This window comes from Manacus vitellinus, unplaced genomic scaffold (genome assembly GCF_001715985.3).
Source record: "Manacus vitellinus isolate BGI_N305 unplaced genomic scaffold, ASM171598v3 scaffold_4_pilon, whole genome shotgun sequence".
Taxonomy (NCBI): Eukaryota; Metazoa; Chordata; class Aves; order Passeriformes; family Pipridae; genus Manacus; species Manacus vitellinus.
In genome coordinates, this window is record NW_021940604.1 from 560,747 (window position 1) to 587,729 (window position 26,983).

The following is a 26,983-nucleotide window of genomic DNA, read 5'->3' on the forward strand; positions in this document are numbered from 1 at the left end:
TGCCCGGGAGCGGCTGGCTAGCCCCGCGGGAGGCGACGCACCGGGAGGGGCGCAGGCGGGGAAAGTTGTGGTTCACCCAGCTTCGCCGCGTATCGCGGGGGAACAGGGGCAGTGCCCGCGCGCGCACAGCCTGCGGGCGAGGCGCGTGACGGCGCCTCGAGGAGCGGGGCGAGGGGCGGCCCCGCGCGAGTGTGTCCGAGGGCGCGGCGGCGCTGCCCGGCGCGCGCACCCTGCGGGGAGGACCGTGCCGGCACGCGGCGCCGCCGTAGCCGGGTCAAAAATCCCCGCGGCGGGGGCAGCGGCCTCTTCGGCGTCGGCGGCGGCGTGCCTGGGGCCGTGGTGGGCCTGCCCCGCAGGCTTGGCTTCCCCCACCGTGACGGGCTGCGCGCTTCTTCGCGACACGTGGCTGATCGCCGCCCCGGGCCGGGCCGGGGGAGCGCGCGCTGCCTGTGTCCCTTCCCCTGCTGCGCACACCCCGGCCCGGCGGAGCGGGAGCTCCATGGCTTTGCCACCCTCTGAAGCGGGACTGTCCCGTTCGGTGCCAGGTGGGTGACGGGTGGTGGCGGTGGTGTCGCGGCAAGGGCCGTGTCCTGCCCCTCCGAGGGTCACGGGGGGCGCACGGCGCGCCCTGACGCCCAAGGGTGACTGAAGCTTGGCTTTCGCGGCTGGGGATTGAACTGGCCGCCTGAACTGGCCATCTCGCTTTTTAATACCATAAGGTGTCCCACGGCGGGGACACAACGAGTGGCCGATCGGCTGCCCCCGCTACGCGTGGCCATGGCCAGCAAGCCTCTACCCTTCCCGTCGCACGCGGAGTCACACCTGGCATAGCCCGTGGAGTTACCGTGCCTCTCTGCTCCTGGTCCTGTGCTGTAGGTGCTGACCCGGGGCCCTCCATGGGAGCCTTCTCCCGACGGATTTAGGCTCCGCCCGTGGCGTACCCCAGCCCACGAGCATGGCCCGTGTCTCCGACCCGGAGGAAGGACCTGGCGGGGGACACAGTGAGTTCAGCGATATCATTAAGTCGAGATCAGGTAAGCTGTCGAGAGGAGCGGTGTTTTCCTGTTTTTATCTCTGTCCATAGCTTCTGACATCAGCTTGCATTTTTAAACAGCACGTTTGTCCAGCTGTTTTTTTGGGGCATATATTGGTAGTACAGTGAATGACTGAAGCTGTTTGTGCAGCTCTCCTACTGTTACTTACAAAGTAATAGTAATTGTAGGTCTCTAGGTTTGTGAGGGTTTTTTTGACAGTATTAGTCAAGTCTATTTGTTTGGGATCCACCTCCTGCATTATAATTACCTCTACTTTTGTAAATAACCATTTGCTTAAAATGCTCTTATGCAACCTAGTGTTGGTAGCTTTTGTGTTTATTCTCAGACACTGAAAATGGCAACTGTGACCACAATACTGTACCTCCTAAAAGTGCATTGCAGTAGTACTCATGCAGTAAATTAACGTGCTTCCTCCTTAATGTAAAACAGTTGTCTAAGGCTACTCACTCAGGCATTTCCTCCAGCAAAACATTCATGTAACAGATCTGAAGGTTATTGGAAAAACATGGAGTTTCTTTGGTTTTGGTATGTTGGAGTCCCCTGAGGCTCTGATGGATGCTGGGGTGGGTAATGAGGTACCCTCACTTTAGCAATGGGAGAATGGAGGTTTTGGAGGGACAGCTGTATGTTGTTTAAACCTTGGTAGGAAACTGTGCTTCATCCAGAGACTGGGTGCTCGCTTACTTAGCCTCACAGGTTCCCTTTGGTTTCTTAAATGCAAAATGCTCCTGTTACCAAAAGACTTTCCTCTGATATCTGAAACCTAGCAGTGTGTTTTTTTTAAAATGTTCCATACATAAAAAACTCTAGCTCTTCAATTGGTCATGATTTGATATGTTAGATTACGTGGGATGCAGATTTGATCTGGATCCCATCGTTGTTGGAGTAGTTTGTTTCTTAGACCTTCTTTCTGAGGCAGTCTTGCTCTTAACTTCTGAAAGCGCAGTTTATGAAACAGATGCTTGTGGTTTTTCATCTTGAGTTCTCTAGTGGTGTTTTATATTTTCTGCTCTTATTGTGGAACCTCTGGGCATAACTGAATTTGACTGTAAGTGTGTAGTCAGCATCTCTAAGGGCTTTGAGTTTGGATATGGCTTGCAGACAGTTTATGCATTTAGGTGTGTAAGTACTACAGCTTTATAGAATGTATGAGGAAACATGGCTGTATCGGAGGTTTTTCATGAATGAACAAATTGTACAGTAAGTTCTGTTGTTTTGGTTAGAACAGATGATTGTAAATCTGTTAAAACCACTTCAACTTTCTTCTTGTGTGTTATTGAGAAAATGCTCTATATTCTAATACAAAGCTAAAAGACTTGAGCATTAGATTAAAAATGGTGATGATTGATCTTAAGTAATTCATCTTTTCTAAATATTACTCTGTTTTACATCTGGATGTGTGATTTCTTCGAGTAACATACTGTACTACATAGTTCAGATCTGAACCATTCACTACAAGTAAACCTGTGGGAGGGATTTCTTAATGAAAAGGCTGAAGTTTCCTTAAGTACAGATGACAGCAAACTAAAGGCTCGTTGTCAGGACTGAGGAGAAAATATTTTAAGCTATGCTTTGATTTTTCCTAGGTATCTTGGAAAGAGAATGCTAAATTTGATAATTATTAAAAAAAACAACTAAGTTTTCCTGCTGGGATGATTTATCTGGTATGAAAAGTTCTTCAGTCTAAATGATTTGAAATACAGTACAAGTATTGTCTTCTACCTTACTAATATTTGGGGTAGCTAAGGAGTCTGGCTTTTGCGGCTCAAGAGATCAGAAACAAACAAGTTTTAGGATCTCCACTTTCTTCTGTCATGGCAAGTAGACTGTTGTTGTGTTTGTTGCTACTCTGTAAGTTCTTCATCTGTGATACAGGAAAATTCTCTAACACTTTGATTAGAGAGAGCATGCAAATACACATTTAATATTTTCTCTCAATACATAAAATACGAAATCCACTTACAGTGGGTGAAAAATCTCTTAAGTGATTTAATATGTGATCTAGTGATTTAGTGTCATAATACTTTTTTAGTGCTTACTATTCCTATGCATTTTTAAATAAGAGCACTGAAAATAGTTGACTCTATTCTTGTAAATAAAAGGATGTAGTTGTATAATGTCCTGTGTAAAGATCACTTTCTCTGTGTTCTCCTGAGCAATTGTCTGTCTTTTTCAACATGTTTTTCATCATTTCTTTTGAACAGATCACCAAGCTGTCAGGATATCATGGTTATTTAAAAATACTAATATTCTATAAGTGATATTTAAGATTCATGGCTAAATATTTTTTGTTGTTATAACTTGGAAGAAAATTATAATTTGAAATGCCAGAATCTTTTGAGGTCATGCCTTAACAAAGAGTGGTACTAGTGAAAATGCTTCTAAATATTTGGATACAGGTGTAAACTTCAGTCTTTAGCAGCCTGTCAACTGAAAATATTGTCTTTTCTGTAGTTACGGCTTCTTTAGTTATCTTGCTTTCTAAAACTGTGAAGCAATTATAAAGGCGTAAAGGTGGCATTGTCAATATGTGCATTGTATTGGTTATTGAAAACCTGAGCCTTGATCTAAAGTCACTCTTATGAGACTGCTAAGACACATGAAGTTTTACATTTGCTCAGGGCTGTGCGGTGCCCACCTAAGCTTATTTTTGTTAGCAGAACAAGCTATGTAATTTTTTCTTACTGACTTGTAATTGGGAAGCTACCAGCATACCATGTGAAGGATGTAGGAGAACTGCAGAAAATCATAATTTTTCTATAGATCAATCAAAATAAATGAACAGTTTCTATTCTAATCAATTAACAGGATTTCTGTTTTTTGCTTATACAAACAAAAGGGCAATATCCCGCGCATCTGACGCGGTTTCACAGATGGGGAAGAAATAATTTTACAAGCACTGGATTTATTCTTTGGAGAGTTCAGACTGAGAGGATGAAGGATAAAACACATCCGCTGGGCATTGCTGCATGCTTTTGATTATGTTGGAAATACTTTTTCTTCCGGTAGTCAGAAAGAAAACTTTAAATACATGTGCTATAGTCTGTAGCTGTTATAAGTGATAAATGCTTGATCTTCCACAGCAGAGATTTTCCCTACCTGTAATATCATTTCTGTTACTTGTGATACAAAAAATTAAGACATTTTTCTGTTGTCCAGTTAGCATTTATCATTTTCTGCTTTTGATGTAGCTCCTGTTTGATTAGGTAGTTTGTTAGCACTGATCTACATGTAGCTACAAGTTATTTTTGAAGATACATCTTCTGCACTTAGAGTAGAATATGATGGTGACCAAAGCCTGTGAAATAACTTTTGGCTATGGTATTTATAGAGGAAACTGCCTTATGTTTGCAGAAGGACAAACAATCTGCTTCCCTTCTTCCTGCACCAGTGGTGGATGCTGATGGTTACGTGATGTTTAGTGAGTAGGATACTTGTTCCTGGATGGTTATGTTAGGTTTATATGTTTATAATTAGTGTTATTTAGTGTTATTAGGCTGTGCTATGCCTGTGTGTCTGTATGATTGCTTGCTATGGAAAAGCAGTTTCCCTTTTTTACTTGCCTGTAGTATGAAGTAATGTTTATGGAGCTTATTTATATCTTTGGAAAGCATCTTGTAAAGATAGGTGAGTTTTCTCGTTGAAATAGCTTTTGGGAAGGAATGCTGTGGAATGATTACCTTACAGTGGTAAAAACAGTGCTGTCATCACTGTGCTTGAAGAACAGATGAGTCTTTGCTATGATTAATTATGGAAAAAAGACAAACTTAAAATCGTCATGGTAGCTTGGAATGGTAATATATAATTAAACAGTAAGACGTGACAGGAAAAACATCTCTGGAAGATTATGCCTCTGGTACATTTTTGGATATGAATCCTGTCTAAATCGAGGGGAACTTAATTCTCCTCATCTACCTTTCATTTTTAATTATATTAAATATATTTGACTGAAAGACTGCTTTGAGAAATTGTAACTTACTTCTGGAGTTTTTGGGCAAGGCTTATTCTGAGAACTGCTGCTGCTGTTGTCTGTCTGTCCCCTTGAAGCAACACTTACTTGTCTGGCAGCCCCCTTGCTAAGGGATCTCCCTGTCCCACAGTGCCACATGTTGCCTTTGGAACCAGTTCCTTTGGTTGTGCCTCTCACTGCCAGATAGCTACAGGCCAAACGTCCTGCTTCTCATTTTCCATTTTGGCTCCATTGGTGTGAAATTGTCACGAGTTGTCATAGTTGTAGGCAGCCCCTTAGGATTCTGTCAAGTGGGTGAGGAGTTGGTGTAGCCAGATTTTCACTGTGTGAACTCCTCAGGGATGTTTGTGCAGAGTGTGTGGACAAGGGGTTAAAGATGAGCAAGAAAGTTGCTGCTCCTTGTTTCTGCACACTAAAATTACTTTTTTTAAAGACTAAACTGTTCCATTGCTGTAACCTGGCTCCTTTCTGTCACTTGTATAATTTCCTTTTCTTGGGCTGTTTGGTGGGGACAGATTGGGTGCTGCAATGAAGACAGTTCTAGGGTATTGCCTAGCATTTATGAAATGACATATATACAAGTACCAGGCTGGTTTCTTCTACTGTCTTGATTGGTAGGTGAAGAAATAACATATGCTGCTTCATGTGTTTGAAGCACGACTCTGTCTTGGAATAGAAATTGAAGCTTCTCAGGGAGGAAAAGAAAAAAGCAACCCAAAACCCAAACCATAAAAGTAGCCCATTGATTTGTGCCAGGAAATGAGGACATAACCCTGAACAAGAACTGCTATGTGAGGCACCATGTGTAATGTGTTAAGTGTATCTAAAGAGGTCTGAAAGTTGGTGTGGGGAGAGGCTGCTGCTGAAGTGGGACCCCCCCACTGATGAGGATCCTGTGGAAGAGGGGTGCACCTAGGTGAGAAGCAGACCGGGGCAATGTGGAGTTCCTGCCTACACCTCCCCCAGTACATTTTTGAAGCTCTGTCCTTCCATTTCCCCTCAGCCCTCAGGTCTGGGGAAAGAAGGAAAACTGTCATACAGTATCAAGAAAATGTTTTCATGTGCAAAGAAATTGTAAAAGCTCACAGCATTGGACAGCTTAGAAAAGAACAAGCTATGCTGTCTAAACACCTCTCAGTAACTGCTCCTAATTTTGATCATCACCTTGACTATTTCTTCTGGAAGAATCACCTATCTGTGCTGTGTGTCAGGATTGATTCTTGTGAGCAGGGAAGAGTAGGGAAGTATTCTTATTAAAATCTTTTGAATGCGAGTAAGGAACAGGTACATCACTGTAGGTGTATAAGGAGAAGAGCACTTGGACTTGAGCTGAACTGTTGTTTCAGGACAGTATAGCTGCTCTGCTGCTGGGTAGCAGCATGGATTGGTGTTCTTGGAGCCTGCATAATGTGTTGCACAGTATCCCTCCTTCAAAGGAAAATGCACAATGGGAAGAGCACAGATGTTTTCACTCATCCTGTGAACTGAGGTGCTCGCAGCATGAAGTTGGGGAGAACTGCATTTATTTGGATGCCTTAATAACAGTCTGCAGAATGAAAAACAGGGTTTAAACATCATGAGGTGGGAGGCAGGAGTTGCATTGTCTGACTCCTTATTGTGTTGATGAAAGAATAACTTATAGTGCTCTGTACTTTGTCAGAAGTCTGTTTTATGTCTTTCTCCCCTCCCTGTGTTTTGGGGATGCAGCTGAGTTGTAATTTCAGAAAGTGTCAGTATGTTCTCAAAGGAAAGCTGGGAGTTTTAAAGGTAGCAACAAAAATGACAGGCTAAGGAAATAGAATAGACCTCTGGAATCTGTGGATTTGATAGAAGCAATAGTACAGCTCTGTTACAAGCTGTAATTTTGGGAATGAGGCAAGAAACTACTGATTTGTAAATATAGCCAGCTGCAAAGTCAGTGAAACATCTGCTATCAAGAAAGAGTCAAACTGCCATGTATTTATTTATTATTATGATGTCTCTGAAAGGACATCCATGCTGCCTGATACTGCCTTGGAGAGAGTAAAAAGAGAAACTTGAATTATTGGACCACAGTTGGGCTCAGCCCTGACTGGAACCCAAAAAACCCCCCCCCCACCTGAAATACAAACACTTCTATTTATATTTTGTTGTCACTTATCTGTGGGACCAGCAGATTCGGGCTGATACAGTCACTCTCCCTGACTCGAAGTGCATATCTAAGTGGTTGGGAGACTCTGACATGCCTGTGGATTGTGCCTAAGGAGGCTGGCCATGGGTTGGGAGCTGGTTGTCAGTGGGGAGGCTGCTGGAAGGCAGCCAGCTGTAACAGGGAGGGTGTGGGCAGTTGTAATTCTTTCAGCCAAGGGCAGGGGTTGAATTTGGGTGTGTTTTGGGCTGCATCTTGTCTCTGACTGTCTGAACCAGCTCTGGATCTGGGCTGCAGCAATGCAGGGCAGACTGGTTACGAGTGGGGACATCTACACATCTGCAACTGGCAGTGACCTTGTGAAGGTTTCTTATGCTCAGAACTATGTTCACTCTTTGATAACTTGCATTTTTAGGTATTCATTAATCTGTTGAGTGCATGGGACAGATGCATGAAACATGTTGAGATGCTAGAGCGGAATAAATTGAGCATTATACAGCTTAATTGTAGTTTCTCTTGTAAGGAGGCACCTCCTATCCCAGGGAGACATTCTCTAGCAGCCTAGCACATGTTCAGGTGAGTGGATCTCCTGCTGGGTGTGGAAGAAGTGATGAAGAGCTGCTGAACCTGTAGCTGGTGGGAGACAGGCTGACTATGTTTCAGTAAAAGACTAACTTCTCTCTCAAAAACACTGGATGCCTGATGGTAGGAAAGGATTTGGCTACATGACGGAGATTAGATATGTACTCTTAAGGTTATTTTGCTGATCAGTGTAGGGAATATACAGCAGTACTTTCCAGTCATGAATTGATAATGAAGTTCCTTTCTGGGCTTCAATGTTTTTTCCCCTCACTTGGTTATAAACCAGGAGGACCCAACATCCAGAAACTGAGAGATTTTATAGAGGAATAAGACAAACACATAAGGACTGGCTGGTCACTGGCTTATGCATTTAGCTGTGGAGAAACATGCACTTAAACCATGAAAGAACATGCTTTGATGGGTCTATGTAATTCATTCCATAAATAGCTTTTAATTTGTTCCCATATACTCTGTTTTTATCTCCTAGCATCAAATGTGGGTTTTTCCCCCTCCTAACCTAGATCATGGCAGAGAACCAAAGGTGAAATATGCTCCTAAAATGTGATGTTAGAAATTATTATTGTGTGATGTGTAAGTTCTGAAATGGTTTTTTGCTATCTTTTTTCATTCTTAATTTACCCATGCTATCCTGGATGAGCAAAGAGCAGCAGTCTGTGCTTGAATAACAAATGGAGGAGATTTATTTGAACATTTTATGGGAGCATGTTTGAAATAGAGTGAAGCCTTTTGGTTTCTGTTATTTTAATAGTTATATTATAAAATATGATTGTATTAACAGAAGAGAATAAATAAAGTAGTATTTAAATGCCAACAGACCAAGATCTTTCTATTGCCTCTTTCCAGGCTTTAACTTCTGTTATAACTTTATAATGAACAACAGCTATGGTCAGCATAAATCATTTCCAGAGAGAGTTCATTTCTTTTTCCTGGTTTCTACATGTACATCTTGTTCTTGGATGAGACTTCTTGTGGAAATTCACAGGAACATACTGTGTTAATACCATGCCTCTTTTAACTTCCATGGAACCTTTTCTCAAGAAAGTCTGTTAGTGTCCTTCTGAATTAATTTTGCTCTCTCTGGGATAGTGATGTGTAGTTGTTTCCTCTGTGCTCAGGAATTTTTCTCTTCAACCTGTCTGTTGTGCCCAGTTTAGAGCTTGTTGGTTTGACTTAGTGAGCTTTAAAAAAAAAAAAATTAGCTTATTTAACACACTGTTCATTTAGAATAGAGTTTATTAAGTTTAATATTAGAGTTCTTAATGGTTACAATCCGCTGTGAAGTATTTGCTCTGGTCTTTTTACTCAAAAAATACATTTACAAGCTTTATAATCTGTGCAGAGGAGTAGTCTGTGTGGCAGTGTCACTCATACAGTGCCCATGTACTTGCCAGTGAGGGTGCTGTATTTCGCTGACAAGTTGAGATTGGGAGCATTGAGCTAATTCAGGACAAAAGGACACTTTTAAACCACCCCCCCCAACCACTGTTCTGGTTTCACCAGGCATTTGAGGATTTATTAAAGCAATGAAGCATACTTTTGGAAGATTACATTGCTATTTTGATAGGACAAGTCAAATGTTGACCATTGTATTAATGTGGAAGTAGTTTTATATTTAAGTGCACAATCAGCATGTCCAAAATTGAACTGGAGAAAGAGGAGGGAAGAGTTCAAATGAGGTTGTATCCATTGTCACAAATGCCATACCACTCTGTATTGGTTTATTTCTATTTTGAAGGCTATTGAAACCCAATTAAAGTTCATTATTTGCCCTCTGAATGTTAACAGAAAGCTCCTTGATTACAGGAGAATCATTATTGAAAGAAAAGAGATTGAAAGCACTCTGCTATTAATAATTTTAGTGCAGTGCTTTACAGAGTCTATGTAGATGTCAGGTTCCTAACAGGTTCTGCACTGCTGCCTCTCCAGACCTGTTTCCCTCTTATTTCCCCCTCCTGGTAAAAAGCAATGCATAAAACATAGAGGTGAAGAGGTGAAGTTTTTGCAAGAATACTCCAGTGCTAGTAAGAAGGTTCAGGTATATCACACCACTACCAAGAGAAGCTTTTTCTTCTGTTTTTGGGCACTGGGAGAACGATGGCATCAGTTTGTGACTTTTTTCCATGCAGATGCTTTTCTTGTCCTTTCTTATCCAAAGAAAACTAGATCAGTCAAGACTTAGAGATGCAAGGATGGAATGACTGCTGCATCAGCCACAGTGGTGTCTGTTACTTCTCAGTCCCCCAGCAGAGCCTCTTTTTGAATGACATCCCTTCAGAGTTTGGACAAATGATTTTTTATGCCAAAAAGGTTAATGCGCTGTCTGCATCCCTGCTGCATGGCAGGAGGGAGCATGAGGACCTGCTATGAAGTCTCAGGACTGACTTCAAGTCTTTAGGTAGACCCTCCTCTGGTCAGGAGAACCCAAATTTTAATTTTTGTTAGATCTAAAGCAACTGTTTAGAAGGCTTTTCATTTAGGCTGTAGTAAAGTGGTTCCTAAAACTTGGGAAGCTTGAAGTTAATGAATTCCATGTATACTGTATTTTGTTGTTCATGTTTATTTTAAGAGGGGGAGATAATTTTTGTACTAGATCATCAGTGCTATTTGTCTTTCCAGACCTTTTGAGCTAAGAATTTCCTGACGTTGAAACCTTCTTCTCTACCCCTGATCTGCTGAAGTGGGTTTTCTGTCACTACATGGTAAATAACTTCCCCTTCTCAGCAGGCAGTGTTAAATATTTCATCATTGGTAAGGGATAATAGTTACTTTGCTTACACAGTGACTAACAGTATTGGGTGTGTTCATCTCCATGAAAAAAACGAAGAGATGGAATGTACCTTTTCTGATCTTTCTAATTGAAAACCCTCAACTCTTTGGTTTAAAAGATCAGTTAATTTTGAGCAAGGCACACAGCAGAGTTGTGGTGTAACAGATCTCTTTGTGTGTTGTAGGATACCATATCTAAAGAAGGGAAGTTGTGTTCACTGAAACCCTTAAGTAAGGGTGTGGGCAATAGGATGAAAGAATGGTAGCTGGTTTTGTGAAATGGGTTGCTTTTGAGGGGTGATCACCCTTTGATTGCTAGTTTGGGTCACATAGAGAAACAGTGGAATTTAATGCCAGGAGTGCAGTGGGGAAGGTGAGGACCTATGGATGGATGCCTTGAGGCATCAATTGGGGCAGAGTCTGGGTGGTAACATACCGTTTTCATGTGTCACACAGTATAAATCAAGCAGAATACATTATACGAACTGGAAGAGTGTGTACTGACTAAAGCGAAGTGTACTGAAGCAAAATCCCTGCTCACCCATCTCCTGTTAGCACTAGTGGTGGTCTACTGTCAGTTGTGAGACTGGGATATTTATAAATCTCACTTTAAACCTCCATGTTGCAGACATAAAATATGTTAGCCTACTCTCTGCCTGACTATATGTGCTTGCCTTGATGTGTAGATATAACTGGTTGTAATGGCAGAATTTGTGCTTGAAAGAAGATCCTTTGGAGCATTTAACTGGAAAATGGTGGCATCAGTTTTTTCCATGCAGATGCTCTTGTTGTTCTTTCTTATCCAAAGAAAACTAGATCAGTCGACTTACAGAGCTGCTGAGATGCAAGGATGGAATGAGTGCTGTATCGATGTGGGATCTTGAGTCAGAGATATCTGTAGTAGAAAGGAAAGAAGAGGTTTTGTGGCATGTGCAATCCAGAGATGTGTGTAAAACATAATGGCAACATAGAATAGCCAACCAGGCTAATTTAAAGCCAGGGTGACTTTGTACTTGTTTGTGGCATTGATTTTATTATTATTTTTCTTGTCTCTGGGGATGACTTGTGACTGGATTAATAAAATTTAAAAATAGATGTCTGGTTCCATTCCAAGTATGAGGATAATAATTTTTGAACGTGATATGCAATTAAAAATAATTACCCAAAATAAACTAGAAAGCCCTAAACATTGCCTTTTGAAAAACATACTTCTATTCTTCCCGGAAGTTGCTCTTTTTTTATATGCATGTATGTGTTCTGTGCTTCCTCTACCTTGTTCAGCTTCATGGTTTTTCTTCCAGCTGAAGGAAGACTGCAGTGATTGACTCAGCGTGTGCTGCAAAGTGTATGGAAGAAGAGCAAAAGAGATGGAGACTTTTTTTTTGTTTGTTTTTTCGTCCTTCCTGCCATACTCCTGGTATGAGGACGGTATGGTATGAGGAAGGGTGGAGGGATAAATGTGTTAGTACTGGCTCCTGCTGCCATGGGATATGTCCTGGTGTGTGGCAGGGCTGTGTATTGACACCTGAGGCCCCCTGTGCTTTTGTTTTTCAGGCAGCATCTCTATGCTGTAATCAGAAGATAGTCTGAGACAGTCTAAAACTTCAGTGAAACAGGTGGAAAATGTTGTTATACTTTTTTTTTTTTTGCTGTTGAGTGCTGTTGCCTCATTGGCTTCATATTCCTGGCCTGGCAGGCATTTGCAGGGAAGGAGAAAAGGAATCCTCAAGGATTTAGCTGCTGCTTTAGATCATCTTCACAGAAGATAATTCCAGTGAAGTCAGGATTGTTTACAGAGATACGTCTGTGAATATTTGTACAGAAAAGACTTGTTGGAAAATGAGCTGAGAGCAAAAATTACTGAGGAGAGACTCAAGGGCCTGATGCTCCCAGAGCAGCTGGGTGGGGGAAGAGCCCTTAGCTATCCAAAAAGGGTCTAGGTGTTCTAAGGCATCTTCCTCTTAAGTTATCAGAATGGCTGGTTTGTGGCCGCACTGCTGGAGTGTGTGCTGCGGTGCTGGTGCAGACGGGCTGTGGGGCTGGGGCAGCCAGCTGGCATCTGTCTGTTGTGCAGGACCTGGTTCCTGTGCCAGGCTCTGGACCTCAGTCATTGAGCACAGTGAAAAATGCACATCAAAAGCGGTTACTCTTTCCAAAACACGGATTGGGGACTGGGGACTTGTGGTAGTACTCATCTTTCCTGCAACTTCCTCTTCATTAGAGCTCTCATGCCAGCTTTTCACTGTTGATATGCCAGTTCAAATTTTCAAAGGGTTCAAACCACTGACCATTTCCTGAGCACCTTACTGCAGTGTAGGACATGCTGGGACCTGTTCCTGGTGTATTACACGGAGAGAATGTGCACTGGGAAGAGAGCAAGGGGACAGAGAGCATTGAGGGTATTTTGTAATAAGCCAGGCAAGCCCCAGCACCTTCTGGGGAAGAGAGTGGGTGTTTGTATGTGTTTCTGCATGAGAGAGATATTGCTCAAAGATCACATCTGAGGCTGAAGGCCCAAAAAAGGATTTAATGGTAGATTGGATTTAGTGGTTGCACTCTATGATCTTAGAGGTCTTCTCCAACATAAATTATTCTATGCTTCTGTGAAGCTGACAGTGAGTTGTCAGTACCAAAATGATGCTGAAAGATGCTGGTCTAAGCAGAAGAGGATAGAACTGGCTTACAGTGAACCTTGATTTCCCTAGGAGAAAGACATTGAAAAATCATTAATCAAGAACTAGAGAAAAGGAGCATTACTTTCCCTTCTCAAAAATAAAACAACCACAACAAGACCCTCTGCTGGTATTGGCAACCATCTGGCCACCACCCCTAGCAATGGTTGCAAGGATGTAGTGTTATGATAAACAGCCATTGTGTTGCAAGGGGTGCTGGCCTGTACAGGGACAGTTCTGATCGAGTTTTTCTTAACAAAAACCCATCTCAGGAAAAAGAGTGATTTCATTGCTGTGGTTGTTTAACTGAGAGGAGATAATGGTCATGATAGTTATGTCAGTGTCCAAGTCCAAATAATTGAAATGCTTAGAAAGGAGGAGAGCTTAGGTCTATATATAGAGAGGAAAGAAGTCACCACATAGGTAATGATGGACCCTTTTGACAAGAGATTAAAACTATGATAGTCTGGAGGAAATATGAGGAATATGTTTGGAGAGCTGTTTCCTTGGTTTACCTGGTGTAAAAGTGGATGCTGAGCTGTGATGCAGGATGTGTGCAGTACAGAGTGTGGTAGCTAAGGCTTGATGGTGCTCTGGCATCTGGCATTGAGGTGGCAAGTGTGCTCACAGGGTCATTGTGCAGGTTATCCTGGTCAAATGTCTCCTACCTTTATGATTGATGCATTGGATTCATTCATATGCTGTAGCTCCATCCTGAAGTGAATGATGTGGCATGTTGTGGTTGGCATAGTTGAGGTCTTTTTCTAGATTACTTCCTGGGTGAGGTTGCTGTCCTTGGGGCTCCTGAATTCCCACAGGAATCGTATGTTATGTACAATGTGTCAGTAAGTGCAGCTCTGCCCTGTAGAGGTATGTGAGTATGATACTTCTGCTCCAGGGCACTTTCACATTGCAGGAACTCTTGCATCCTGCAGCTACTTTAATGTTTCTCTTACTTGTCAATCACTGGTTCACTTGATGCTACACCTAAATTAGAGGTTACTGGGTTGGGTCATGGATCACTCTAGCATGCAGTGCCCACTTCTGAGGCAGATAAATTTTCTTCAGTAGTAGTTGGGGTAGAAGAGGAAGAGGAACACATAATACTTGGTGGATCCCATAGTTTGTGGCTTTATATTTAGAGAACGTATTTGTTGTGTTCTGGGCAAAATATCACTTGTGATGTAGAGGTCTCTTTGCCTGTGAACTGTGCAAGGGTGCCTTTTATACTGAGAACTGGTGTGAAATCAGTGAAGGACCCCAGAAGCCCTGACCTGTTTTAAGTGTGTCAAATTTGATTTTTACTTTGTCTCTTTGCAATACAATGTTGAAGAGGTTTGGGCTGCTATATTCATCCTTAAAAGATTCAGTGACCTTAGTGTAGTTGATTAAATTTAGTTCCAGGATTAAGTCTGTGGTTGACAGTGAAGTTCTCTCTGAACTAGACCAGAACTGTTGAATGGTCTTTGGAGGAGATGTGATACACTGCAAAACTTGCCACTGCAGCTGTTTAGGAAAAATTAGTTAATGTTGTCTAATGTACTTGCATGGAGGTTCTAATGTGATTTGACCAGGAAAAAAAAAAAGAAATCTCTAAATTGGCTGCTGATTGTTGCCTTTGAAGTCCTGATGCATCCTTTCCTCCACAGTGCTTCCCTGCTGCTGTTGGTCAGGAGGAGCTGGGATCAAGCAGAAACCATTAATCAGGTGGTGAAAATGGACTAGTTCTATATAATGTTCAGATAAATTGACTGAAAAATGAAGACTGCTTAAAAATATTTTACTGACTTATTTATTTTCAATTATAGTTCTCACCAGCTTTTTGTTACAGCTTCTTATTTTGACCCTGACTCTCTGGCTTTAACTTATATTTGTCCCCATATAATAAAATTAATGAAAATGTAATGTTCAGTTGAACTCCATTTTGCTGCCTGGGGAAAGAAAGAAGGGGTTAAAGAACATGAGTTCTCCTGATACACTGCACTGTTGAAAGATGGTAACGCACCATAGTGATCATATGAAACAAAGATTTGTGGCCTAGAAAAGTGCAACGTGATTATGAAAGTATTCTGGATAATTTGTGTGGGTATGGGAAGAAGGAGAGAAATTGTGAAATGAATTGGAACTTTAGACTTGTTTCTTCCAGTTGGAGAAGTCTGTTTTCTTATGGATTTGGGTCCTTATGCTCACTAATCTGACAATTTTTTCCCTTCATACCACAATGCACATAATTGTTTTTCTTCTAGTGATGGAGGGAAGAAGGCATAAGATGTTATGTCTGCCTGGTATTCTCATTTATAATAATGTTCCTTTCATACTGTTCCAGCACTCAAAAAGAACCTTAACCTGCTATCCTATTAAAAACCTTGTGCTGCCAGAAAAATGTAAAGAGATTCTAGACATCTGAAACTCAACTCTCATCTACAATACAGTGAAAAAAAGGAAATGATACATTCTTGGCACTCCCAAATTCAGCAGAGCCAAAAGGTTATCAGCTGACAGAGTAGTTGAATTGTAATTATGATAACTAATGTTACTGGAAGTCTTTAAAAAGCAATTGAATTAATTATGTTTGATCTTGGTGAGAATCTGTGGCTGTGGGTCAGATTTTGATCTGGATCTCTTATCTGGGAAGCAGTGGGGTGTAAGTGGTGGGGAAAGTAATGTGTGTCAATTGTGTGAGATTCGCCTTTTTAACTGCTTTGTGTCTGTATTGTGTCATACTTAAAAGAGGCTATGTTTTTTCCTTTCTTTTTATTCCTCTCCTTTTTGGATGAGTAAATTGAACTCTTACCATCTGGAATCTGCAAGATATCATAAAAGCCTTTTTGGAAAGTCTGACAAATTGTAAAATCTAATATCTGTGAGAGTTGGTGTATGAATTTCCCCTTTTGTGTAAGGTGGGTATAGTTAAAAGTCTTATAAAACCTAATTTGCAGACAGTTATTTTGGGACCTAAGTATTGAATTATTGCAAAAAAATAGAAACAAAAGTGAATTCCTGGTTAAATTACTATTTTTTAGCTAATATATCCCTCAACTATCTTAATCAAGGGGGACAAGATACAGTTTTTATTATATATCTGGAATTCCTTTCTTAATAGTCTTCAGACATTCCCCCCCCCAGTCCTGCAGGACTTGGAATGGTGAAAGCAGAGCTGAGGGACTTTGGGTCAGTTTGATCATGTCTTCCAGAGTTATCCAGCTTGTTACAAATAATGTTCTGCTATTTATTTAAATATCTGTGGCATAAATAGATAACCTGTTGCTCTACCCTTCAAGTGCAAAAGTAGTGCCCTGTACTTTGTGAAAAGTTAGAGCAAACTGGTTTCATTATATCTCAATAATGGAGGGTGGTGTATTAATACAAGGTGAGAGGATTTCTTTGCTAGAACCTTACTAAAAGCTGATTCAATAATTGTAATTTCTTTTTTTAGTAAGTAGAACTAGTTAAATAAGTCCTCTCAGCTTTACATAATTTTTAAAGTCCTATTTCAAATATCCTTCTGTAGAATAAACAATTAAATTAAATATGAATAACCACATATTTAATTTTGAAGTTATATTTTAAATTCTTGTTCAAGTAAGAATATATATATATCTAAGAGAGGCTAATTGGAAAATTGCATCCTCAAGGAAAATATACTTATCTAATGTAAAGCTAAGTGAAATAATGGTCCAAAATATCACCTTGGCCTTGAGTTCTTTGGTTTTTGATCTCTAAAATGAGAAAATTAGCCTCTTAAAAAGGGATGAATAATGTGAGCAAAACAGAATCTGATCTTATTCCCTCTCCACCCTGACCTTCTTGCTCACTTCTGCCTTTAAACTCTTTGTATTTAGTGTAAAGCAAGCCGGTTGGTTCCCAAACTTATTTTAGCTCTGAGCTGCTGCTGTATGTATCTGGTCATCAGCTGCAAAAGCTATGTTTGGGTATCTTTAGCCTTGTTTAGTTTCTCTTCTTAGCTGAGATGTTTTGGTGTTTTTGTCAATATCTGAGGGATGTATGAAATACAGGGTGGTCACCTTTCTATCCGCCCCCTGGCAACTATTCATATAGAAACTCATCCTGAAATGATTTTTTCAGGTCTGGCTTTTGGATTATTGGGAAAAAAAAATGGAAGCAAGGGAATCAAAGGGAGCTTTATGCTTCATCTACAAAGAAAATTTTAGGGTTCCTGCTTTTCTCTAGGCAGGTAAATATCAAGGAATAAAAGTGTCTTGGAATGACCAAGATTGCTTGCTTTTTTTGTTGGGACTTTTTTTTCCTGTCTTAGTGGAGCTTTGTCGCCTGACCTTGGATTTCCATCCCAGGGCAGAGCATTAGTGCAGTGAACTAAGCATGAATGTGGCTGTGTAGCTACAGAAGAGTATATTCCCTTCTGGCAGTTATTCAAGAGTATCTCTGAATATTTATATGATGAATTAGCACCATAGTGTAGAGGAGGTTTGGCAGAAAATCTTTCAGGATCTTGCAAGTTGCTGCATGCAAAGTTAGTGGTTTCTTTGCAAAAACACATATTAAAAAAAAAACCCCAAAAGGCACATAAAATGTGCTGAGTAAGGATGTTTAGAGAGGAATCTGGCAATGTGTGATTTTTGCAAAGGCATCTTGTTATGGATTGTCATTTATTCAATCAAATCTTTAGCTTTGTACCTTCTCTAATGGATATCTAAGTTTTATTGAAATTCAAGTAGTTGTATTTTGTAGACCTTTTTAAAGGTTTTTCATAAATGGCAAGTTGAACTCAGCTTTGATAAATGTATTGGTCTGTTCTGAGTTGTTACTGGCATTAATACGCTGTAGAGGGAAAGATTCTCATTGTCCAGTGGAGGTGAAATTCTTAATTTCATCGAGAGATTGAAGAATGCTTGCTCCTTTTCCTGAACTTTTCCAAGCTGACTTCTCTTAGAGTGGCCTTGTTCTCCTGCGGCAACCTGCCTGGTTAGAGGGGGAGCTTGTGTTGGAGATAAGAAATAATTCTCTTTGAAGAAGTTTGACAAATTTAGAAGAGCAATGAAGATCCTAAAAGTCACAACAACAGGGCCAATTTAGAAATGAATTGATTTAGAGCAGCCATGGTGTTACCGGGGAGAATTCTTCAATTGGGTTAGGGCAGAGTAATTCCAGTTTATCACCCACCTCAGCTCCTCCATGCAGGAGTCACACCTGACCCACTGTACCCACTGCAGGATGTGTTGCAGGTAACTCACGGGCACAGCAGTGTGCTCCAGGAAATGGCAGCTGTACTACATAAGATTGAGGGAGAGATTACTCAAGTGGATCTGTTCAGGTGGGAAGGTAAGGTTAAACTTAACCATCTGTAGGCAATTAAAATTCATGACAGAAGGTCAGGATATTACCCTCTGCCAGTCATTTCTTTATTAACTACACCTATGCAAATATAATGTAGTCTGTTAAAATTTAACCCCAAGACATGACTTCTTGCAAGCTTTCTAGCACATGAGAATCAGTGTTGATGCATAAAAATGGGGAATAAGTGGAAATGCTGAAATGCCTTAGACATCTCTTTCAACTTAGTATAAAAGCACAGTAGCTGAAAAAAAGGCAATTTCTACACATATGCAGTATTTAGTAAGCAGTTTTGTCTAACATGAATTGGGTGATGGAACTGGCTGATAGAAATGGTGTGCTTGTACTGTGTTTAAATACCTGCTAATGAATTTGGATCCACTTTATTATTTAAGAATTCCCTTGATTTCTCGTGTGCCTAAGTCTAATCTAAGTACTGTATTTCAGCATACCTAGATGTGGTTGTTTTTTTTTGTTTGTTTGTTTGTTTTTTTTTTTTAAGGGACAGTGGTTTTTAGGATGCATAACCAGTTGAAATTTGAAGTGCTAAAGACCTCTATGTTATAGTTTTGGGTCACCATATCATAATGGTAGCTATCAATTTTTAAGTTTTGTTTTTTTTTTTTCAGATGAGGCCTGTTTATATGGCAGAATAGTGTTTTTGTTTTTTTTTTTCCCCCTTTGCTCTTAATCAGAAGGGAAAACTGTAAAATTGGTGTCATCTTTGCTGTTCTTCAGCTCTGTTGATTGTCACAGACTTTGGGCTTGACAGATGCGTGTAACATTTGGGTTATCAATAACTTGGATCTGTGCTTTTTTCAGGGGAAATATCAAGAACGTCTACCAAGGTCAGCCTTGATCTTTAGTGCTAAAGCCTAGTCTTCTTTGGGAAAGCACACAAATAATAAAAGAAAACAAACAAACTTACCCTGACCTCCTTGTCCTTTTCTGTTTTCTGACTGTGGATGTGGACTGTCTTCAAAATTGAAGGGAGGTAGATCTTTTGAAGATTAGTATGTTCCAATAACTCTTTTTTTTTTGTTTTAACTAATAGCTGGGTCAGTAGGTATCATCTGTGAGCAATTTGAAAGAAAGGCAACACCATTTCTGCTGGCAAAAAAGGCTCAAATAAAATACTGAGTACTAAATACGTTAGTTGGGAATAAGCAAGGTGATGGGACATAACCATTGAAGTTACTGTAAGGGTTGGAAAATGGAAATGAGAGAGTTCCAAAGGGAAAAAAACTCCCTGTTTCTGAAAAAAGCGTTTCATGAGTTTCAGCCCTCAGGGAATGACATATTTTAAAAACGGCTCCTGTTCCTACCCTTCTCCCTCATAAAGTGAATGTTAAAGTAAACAGAAATGTAATTGCGCTCCTCTAGCTTGGATGTTTCTTCCTGATGTACAAAAGCTCAGCCACAAGGTAAAGCTGTGGTTTTTAAGTGATGGAACAAGTTGCAATAGAGTTGAGTTTTTGTCATCTTTGTTGTATATACTTAGATAAGAGAGAAGGAGGTATATGTAGATGCATATGCCTGTGCACACATATGTATACATAGACCTGTATCTATTTTCCCCTTCTGGGACTTCCGTTTGGAAATGGTGATATTCCTGAGAAATTATGCAGCCCTTTCAAGTTGAAAATAACTATACAGCGGTGTGTGGATCTGGGCTTGTTAGAAGTGTGTCTTAAATGAGGTGTTTCCATTTGGTTACTTGGGAGGTTGGTAAATTCTTCCATCACGTGCTGGGGTGAAAATTCTTGCAATCTGTGCTGAACTACTTCCCCCCCCCCCGAGCTGTCCCCAACTAGCAAGGGTGGCTTGGAGGCAGCCAGCAACAAGTGTGTGTGTGCATGCTTGGGAGTGCATCACTGACACAACTGGGCTGCTCCTAGGGGTCGAGTTTACTTCCTTGTCACGTGCACACTATGTGGAGGGCTCCTGGGCTTTGGGGATATAGAAGATGACTGTTGAGAACCTTGAATGGTAAGAAGTACTAGAAACACGATGATTGGTAATTTTTTTTAAAAGTATCTGGAATTCGGTATAAGAATTGGTGTATGTTGCCCTGAAGTCTTTTGATTTTTTTGAATGGTAGTGATGATTTTAGGTAACAGTAGTTCTCTAGGTTGTGACTGGAATAATTTTCTGCAGAGTAAAAGAATGCCATGTGGACAATATGTATTCTCACATGTTCACTTATTTTTAAAAAGCAGTGCCATAACTAAAGGTAAATCTGAGTCATCCAGTGAAAGGTTTATAAGGGGGGAGAGAGCTTATGGACAGAAGTGGCAGACTGAGGACATTCTTGCTGCTGAATACTAGCTTCATGTGGTTAGAGACTTAATGTGGTAGATGCAGACAAAGTGCATCTCGGACAAACAACTAGAGACTTCAGATATCCAGCTTCTCTGGAAGCTGCCTCTTTCTTGCTCCCCCTCTGTCCCCAACCCACCCTCCTTTCCTGGTCAGCTCTGATATCTCAAATGAAAAGCAATCTCAAACGCATCTCGTAACTATTCATGGATGTTGAGTTCAGCTGCCCCACATGTTTGGTAAGGTTAACTCCCGAGGGTTGCAGTTTCTCCTGTATACGCCATGTCTGGATGTTGTCATTTGGACATTTGTATGTAGATTGTATGTCATTTGTATGTAGATTCACCATGTCCTTCCAACTCTGCTGGAGGGAAGCTGGTAATTGTTCTTGCAATTTGTTCAAGATATGCTAAGACTCTCCTGCTGGTCAGGGTCTGAATTTGGAACTTTGTAGCTATATTTTCCTGTCTTTCTGTGTGTTTGTCATCTGCCTTGTCTGTGTACTTTTTTACTTGTGTATGCAAGTGTGAAAGTTGTCTTTTAAGAGCTTCACTGAATGAGGAGGGATAGTGGTGATTTCATGAACTTGCTGGAAAATTTTAGTTTCACTCTCAGCAAGAGGTCCCCGCCCAGTTGGGGAAGCTGTTGCGGTTCTGTGGTGGTGACTGCACCGGACTTGTTCCTGTGAACTTGGCTTTGTTGAAATAAAAACTTAGCCTTTAGGCATCATGTGTATCGTTTCCCTGTGATTTATACTGTGTTGTGATTTCACCACCATGTGCCCAGTTTTTTAGACAAGAGATAATTGCTTGATGATTTTTTTTCTTAATTTCCTGCATGCATTGTTCATAAATCGTAGTCAAAGATCTGGCAATAATTTGTAATGCAAACATGAGACACATAGTTTTTCTAGTCTGCTTAGCTTCTACTTGCATAATGGATTTTGTATACAGACACAAGGGATGTATATGTGTGTTGATCTATCCCTCCCCCTCCTTCATCTATCAGTTGCAGCTTTTTGCACTGTTACAATGCCAGAAGGGGAGGAGAGACTGATTATAGAGGGCTAAACTCTGTGCAGCACTTAGTTGGAAGGTACTTGGGTGCTAGAGTGATGCTGTCTAGAAGATTATTTGATTAAGGGGGTCTCGGCAATGCATGGTTTTGAACCTGGGTTACATTAAAAGACACATGGCTTAATGAAAGATAATTCTAGACAACTTCTGTTCAGGTTGACTGTGCTGGAACACTTTCTACAGCATTTCTGTGAAGTTGTTGAGGGTGAGAACACTGTTTTGTACTTGCAATGTTTACCAAGCCTTTCTGCCATTGATGTCATGTGTGTTTTTTCTTCTTTTTCTAGGCTGATACAGCACTCTTTGGAGTGGAATTTAATGTCTGTTAAATTTTTTACAGATAATGAAGAAAGCCTGTTACAGCTGGCTGTGATTACAGACTACTGCCAGCATGCTGGAATGGGAACTTGTAGGGTACTGCAAGCTGAAGCAGATAAATAATAAGGAAGTTACCATTTCATAGTAGTATTAGCCATGAAGCTTAAATAATAAATAATCCTGTCTGAAGCTGTGAAACTTCTGGTGTCTACAGGAGCCCTGTATAGTTTCTGTAAGGAGTGGGCTGGAATCACTCACCTTCTCCATTTCTGCTCCTGAGCTCTACATTGTTTTGGGATTGCTGCTTCTGCTTGAACCTTCCTGTTCCCAGCAGCCACAGAACCTGACCATGCCTTTTATGCTCCCAAATCATAACAAATCTCTTGACTCTTCTGTTCTGTTACAGAAGATGGGATTTAGGGGAGGGGAAAAACCTACAAAAAAAAGCTTTGTACTCTGCTCACGGTGTCTGTGGCTCATTCTTGGGTTTTGAGGGACGGATGGGCTGTAGAATTCGTTTTGGTCAGATGCTGTGGCTCAGAAATGAGACATGAGGAATTCCCTCCTGTCATCACTGTTGCTGTAGCATGGCTTCCCAGCAGACTTCCTGGTTTTAGTTTGGAAGTAGGCTGGTGAGACTAGTTTTCTGAAGCAGTGGAAGAAATGGCAAACCAACTATATCATTAGGAGTGCTTTTGGTGTTTTTGGGCAGAACTGGCTGTTGAATGCGTGGGAGACTGAGTGGATGGTCATAACAGTGACTGAGAGGAGCTCTGGCTGTTCTTGCAGTAGTCACCACTGTTGTCTAGAGCTGAACAAGTATCCTTGTAATGTTCTACTTCTCTACCAATTAACTGAAATAGAGACTTTGAAATGTGTTGGAGCAATTCCTCCCAATTCTTGGGGAAGGTAGCGAGGACTGGAGCAGGTCCTAGGTGCTTTTCCAGGCTTGTTTGTCAGATGGAGGTAGCAAAGTTCTGTCTGAGCTGGGCTCAGCCGGAAACCTGGCATTGGGGGTAGCATGAGTCATGGTCTAGCTAGAAGCTGAAACGTGTTTATGGGGACATAAAGCATCTTACTTGTTCCTCCTTTTGTTGTGCCGGTGGGAGAAGTTCAGTGGTTGCACCTGGTCTGGACCCCAGACATGTCTTCTCTGCTGCTTCTCCATCCTAGTTGCCTGATCTTGCATGCAAGAGACGGAACAGGGGACATGCATGATTTATTTACAGTATTGGTAGGAATTTATGCTTGCTTCACTGGGATTGTACTGGAATGCAATCAACTGGTCTGCCTCACTGATTTTGACCCTCCTGACAGAGGGTCAAAGAAATGATGAACAGCTGTATGGCTCAGGGGTAGAACAAGGCAAGGAAGATGAAGGTAATTATGGTGGAATGGAAGGTACAAGATTTAGTGTGACAGCATCTGATGATCACGTGGGAGTGAGAAGACTGAAGAACTGTCTTGTGATTTGCTTTGAGAGCTGATTATCTTATTTCTTAATGGTAGTGAGGGTCTTATCATATACAGGAGGAATAATTGAGTATTTGAAGATTAGTGAGGAGGAAGATAGGTGTTGGAAAACAGCAAGGCTGGGGCAATTATTTGGGTGCAAAGGTAGATTTCTAAAAACCACTGGATAATGTAGCTTCTTGACTCTTTGGTCATTTGGCTGCATCTACATTAGAGCTACTTTTCAGTGACACAGAGTCTCACGTGCTCTTAGTAGCACAAGTATTCTCAAAGGTAGGTAGTAGTAGGTTACATTTTTAAGCAGCATCACAAGCATTTTAATTTCATCTGTATGAAGTTCTGTTTCTGAATCTTGCCACCTTTCTCCTCAACTGCCTTGCTTATCGCACAGTCTAAACTGTAAAGGTCTTTATTGTGGGAATAACCTTTTTTGTAACATGTTTATGGAGATAATACGTAATAGGGGTTTGTCTTTTTCTGTGGCTTACCTGAAGTACTCGTGTGATTAGAAAGTGATTTTTTTAATACAAACTTTTTTATAGGGAGTGATTTTAAAATCAACCAAACAAAAGCATCTCCAAGCAGATTAGAGAAAACAAGTAGAATTAATTTTATGGTCATGCTACAAAGTGGAAAAAAACCCAAACCAAAATAAAGCAGCAGTGGAGTTTTATAATGCTTTATTGATGAAACTGCCTCAAACCAGTCCAGTTAGAGTGAGGAAACTGTGCATAAATAATAGAAAAGCTTATATGACAGTGTAACTGTGGGAATACTACAGTTAGATATTAAATTATTGGTAATGAAGGCAGTATGATGTTTGGCTGAATATAGGTATTATAGAGAACTGCTCAAATCTAGGGCAAGCCGAAGGCAGAATAACAAAGAGCCCAGAGGACTGCATGCTTGTGCTTGAGTGAATTGCAACTGCCATGTGAGCTGTTTGTATTTTGTTGTTCATCTTCTCCTTTATTTATATTGGAGTTTACCAAACTATAAAGACCTTTTAAAGTACACCTATAGACAAGTCTAATACAACTTGCCTCAGTATTAGCGTTGTGAAGTTGAAGTGGCTCTTGCCTGGGTGTCTTGGCAGGCCTGCAGAGAGGAACAAGGTACGCTTTTCAGTAGCACCTTGTTGCTGCTCGAGAACGAGAAGTTAAGTAAGTAGGAGAATAGCCCTGTGAGAAAACCTATTCAGTGCTTGGTAACAGCAACAAAAGCAAGTAGTGTAGTAGGAAAGACAAGACAAAGTAAGGAACAAACTGGTAAACATGTTGTGCCATTTGGAGCACTTTGCTTTATGTGCTAGGGAGACTAGGGTTATAAAAGCTCATTTGCTGAATGGAGTCCAGGTCCCAAACACACAGGGTGGTGCATGGTGTCTCAATCTCAATATATTCATTTGTTTTCTAAGATACTTACGTTTTATACTCCTTGTAAGTGTAGTCATGATATATGTATTTTTGAAATATATGAAAGCAGTGATTGTTTATTTCAACAGAGGAGGGAAGGACACGTTCAAAGGGAAAAAAACAAATTATTAAAGGCTTCAGCTTTAAAGTGTGTTTGTGAAAGTAATATGAAATTTTATTGAGTCTGTTGTAAGATTGTTGCAGTAAATATCAGATAGCTTTATAACCAATAGTACAAAATGGGGATGTGGAACAAATAGCAGAAAAGCTCCGGTTCAGACCATGGATGAGACTGTGTGCTTGCTCGTACTTCAAGTGTAAAGTGTGGTGCTTCAGTAAGGTGACCAATAACGTTATTAGTACAGTGTATACATCTGTTTTTAATCCTCAAATTACTTTAAAATCAGCTCATACACATAGATACTGTTGACATTAAATATTTATGTGGGAATACTGTGCTGCACGTGTTGCATCACAGTAATTGTGAAACAGGAGTTTTGTTTTGGGGCTTCTTATTTCTGGCTTGGGACTGTGTGATTTATCAGTCAGCCTTGCACAGAAAGATTTTTTGGAACATACTGTACCTGTGACCTCTATCTCAGCCTTCACATGATTTAAGCTTTAAATCCAGCAAACACTTGGTTACGTTGGTGACAAAAGCCATTCTGGTGGAGGCAGCAGTAGCGGAGTTGGTTGTTCTACCACAGCACTCTGAGAGGTACAGATGGAGTTTGAGATGGGTACTGTGTGATTGCAGGCTAACGTCCGCACAGTGTTTGCTGGATTTGCTTACAGGGTTTCTGAGAGTTTTAATATCATATCTGAGTGGGTGGTGGCATTTGAAGAATAAAAGAATGCAATCCTTCTGTCTAGTGGAGCTTTGGTAATTACTCCTCTGCACACGAGCTTAAATGACTGAGCCCAGTGTTTTCCATTTGACCTGGTAGAAGCCTGCAAAGTATACACACAGAAAGCTTGCTGAAAATTTCTTGAAAACAAGTGAGGGTGTAAGCACGCAATCTTTTGCTGACTTGCAAAACTGAATCAGCTACCACCCCTCAGCTGCTTACCACTGCCTGGTCCTCTTTCCACCACATCTCCACTAATGGTGGTGGGTCTTTTCTTTCTTTAGGTAACGGTTCTGTTGTGCCATGTGCTTTGTCTCTCTTTTACACAGTCTTTTCCTTCCCCAGTCCCTTGATACACAGAAGTACTGTGCTAAACTGAAGAGCCCTCCCTCTGAGAGCTTTAATTCTGCTTCTGTGGCCATACGGAAGCAGGTTGATGCTGTTTGTTGCTTTGCTCTTTATTCCTATGTTTCCCATTGCTGGTTGGCAGTGCAGCGTGGTGGTTCTGTGTTGCCATAGCTGCTGCATGATGGTCCTCTGTAAACTGACCTCAGCCTCAGAGTAGTTTATTAATCAGTTATTTTGCAGGTTCCAGTAGGTTCAACATTTAAATATTAACAAAGAACGTGGTTTTACCTCATTCTTTTTCTTGCTGTGCTAATTGGTGAGGAAGGGGAAAAAGAAGGCCATTAGTTTCAACAATAGTTTTAATGATGTACAATGTGATGTAATGACTTCTTTTTTTTAATACTTTGTAGTGTTATACCTGCCAAACCAAACCACCTGAATGTTGGGCTATCTACTGAAATATATTCTCTGGCCTTGTTGCAGTCTTGGTAATACTAGTAACTCAATGATTTGCAATTCATAGCTATTAAAAGGAGACCAGTGGCTAAAGGTTGTGAATGCTGTGTAAGCTTTTAGCAGTGAGTGCAAATTTAACTATTGGGACAAATTAACAAGTGGTGTAGTAGTCTGCAGTTAAATGGAGGCTTTAAAGAGGATTGAACTGGAGTATGTTTTGTGT

At 40.9% G+C, this 26,983-nt stretch overlaps 1 protein-coding gene across 2 annotated transcripts in view; it reads left to right on the forward strand.

Annotated features, from left to right (window-relative positions):
• Positions 1 to 919: 919 nt before the first annotated feature.
• The window catches only part of UTRN (utrophin), a 366,848-nt gene continuing 340,784 nt past the window's right edge, over positions 920 to 26,983 (forward strand). For both annotated transcript variants that reach the window (XM_029962891.1, XM_029962892.1), the window contains exon 1: positions 920 to 1,034. In XM_029962891.1, coding sequence (XP_029818751.1) covers positions 956 to 1,034 — 79 coding nt within the window. In that variant the 5' untranslated portion in view covers positions 920 to 955. The remainder of the gene's footprint in view (positions 1,035 to 26,983) is intronic.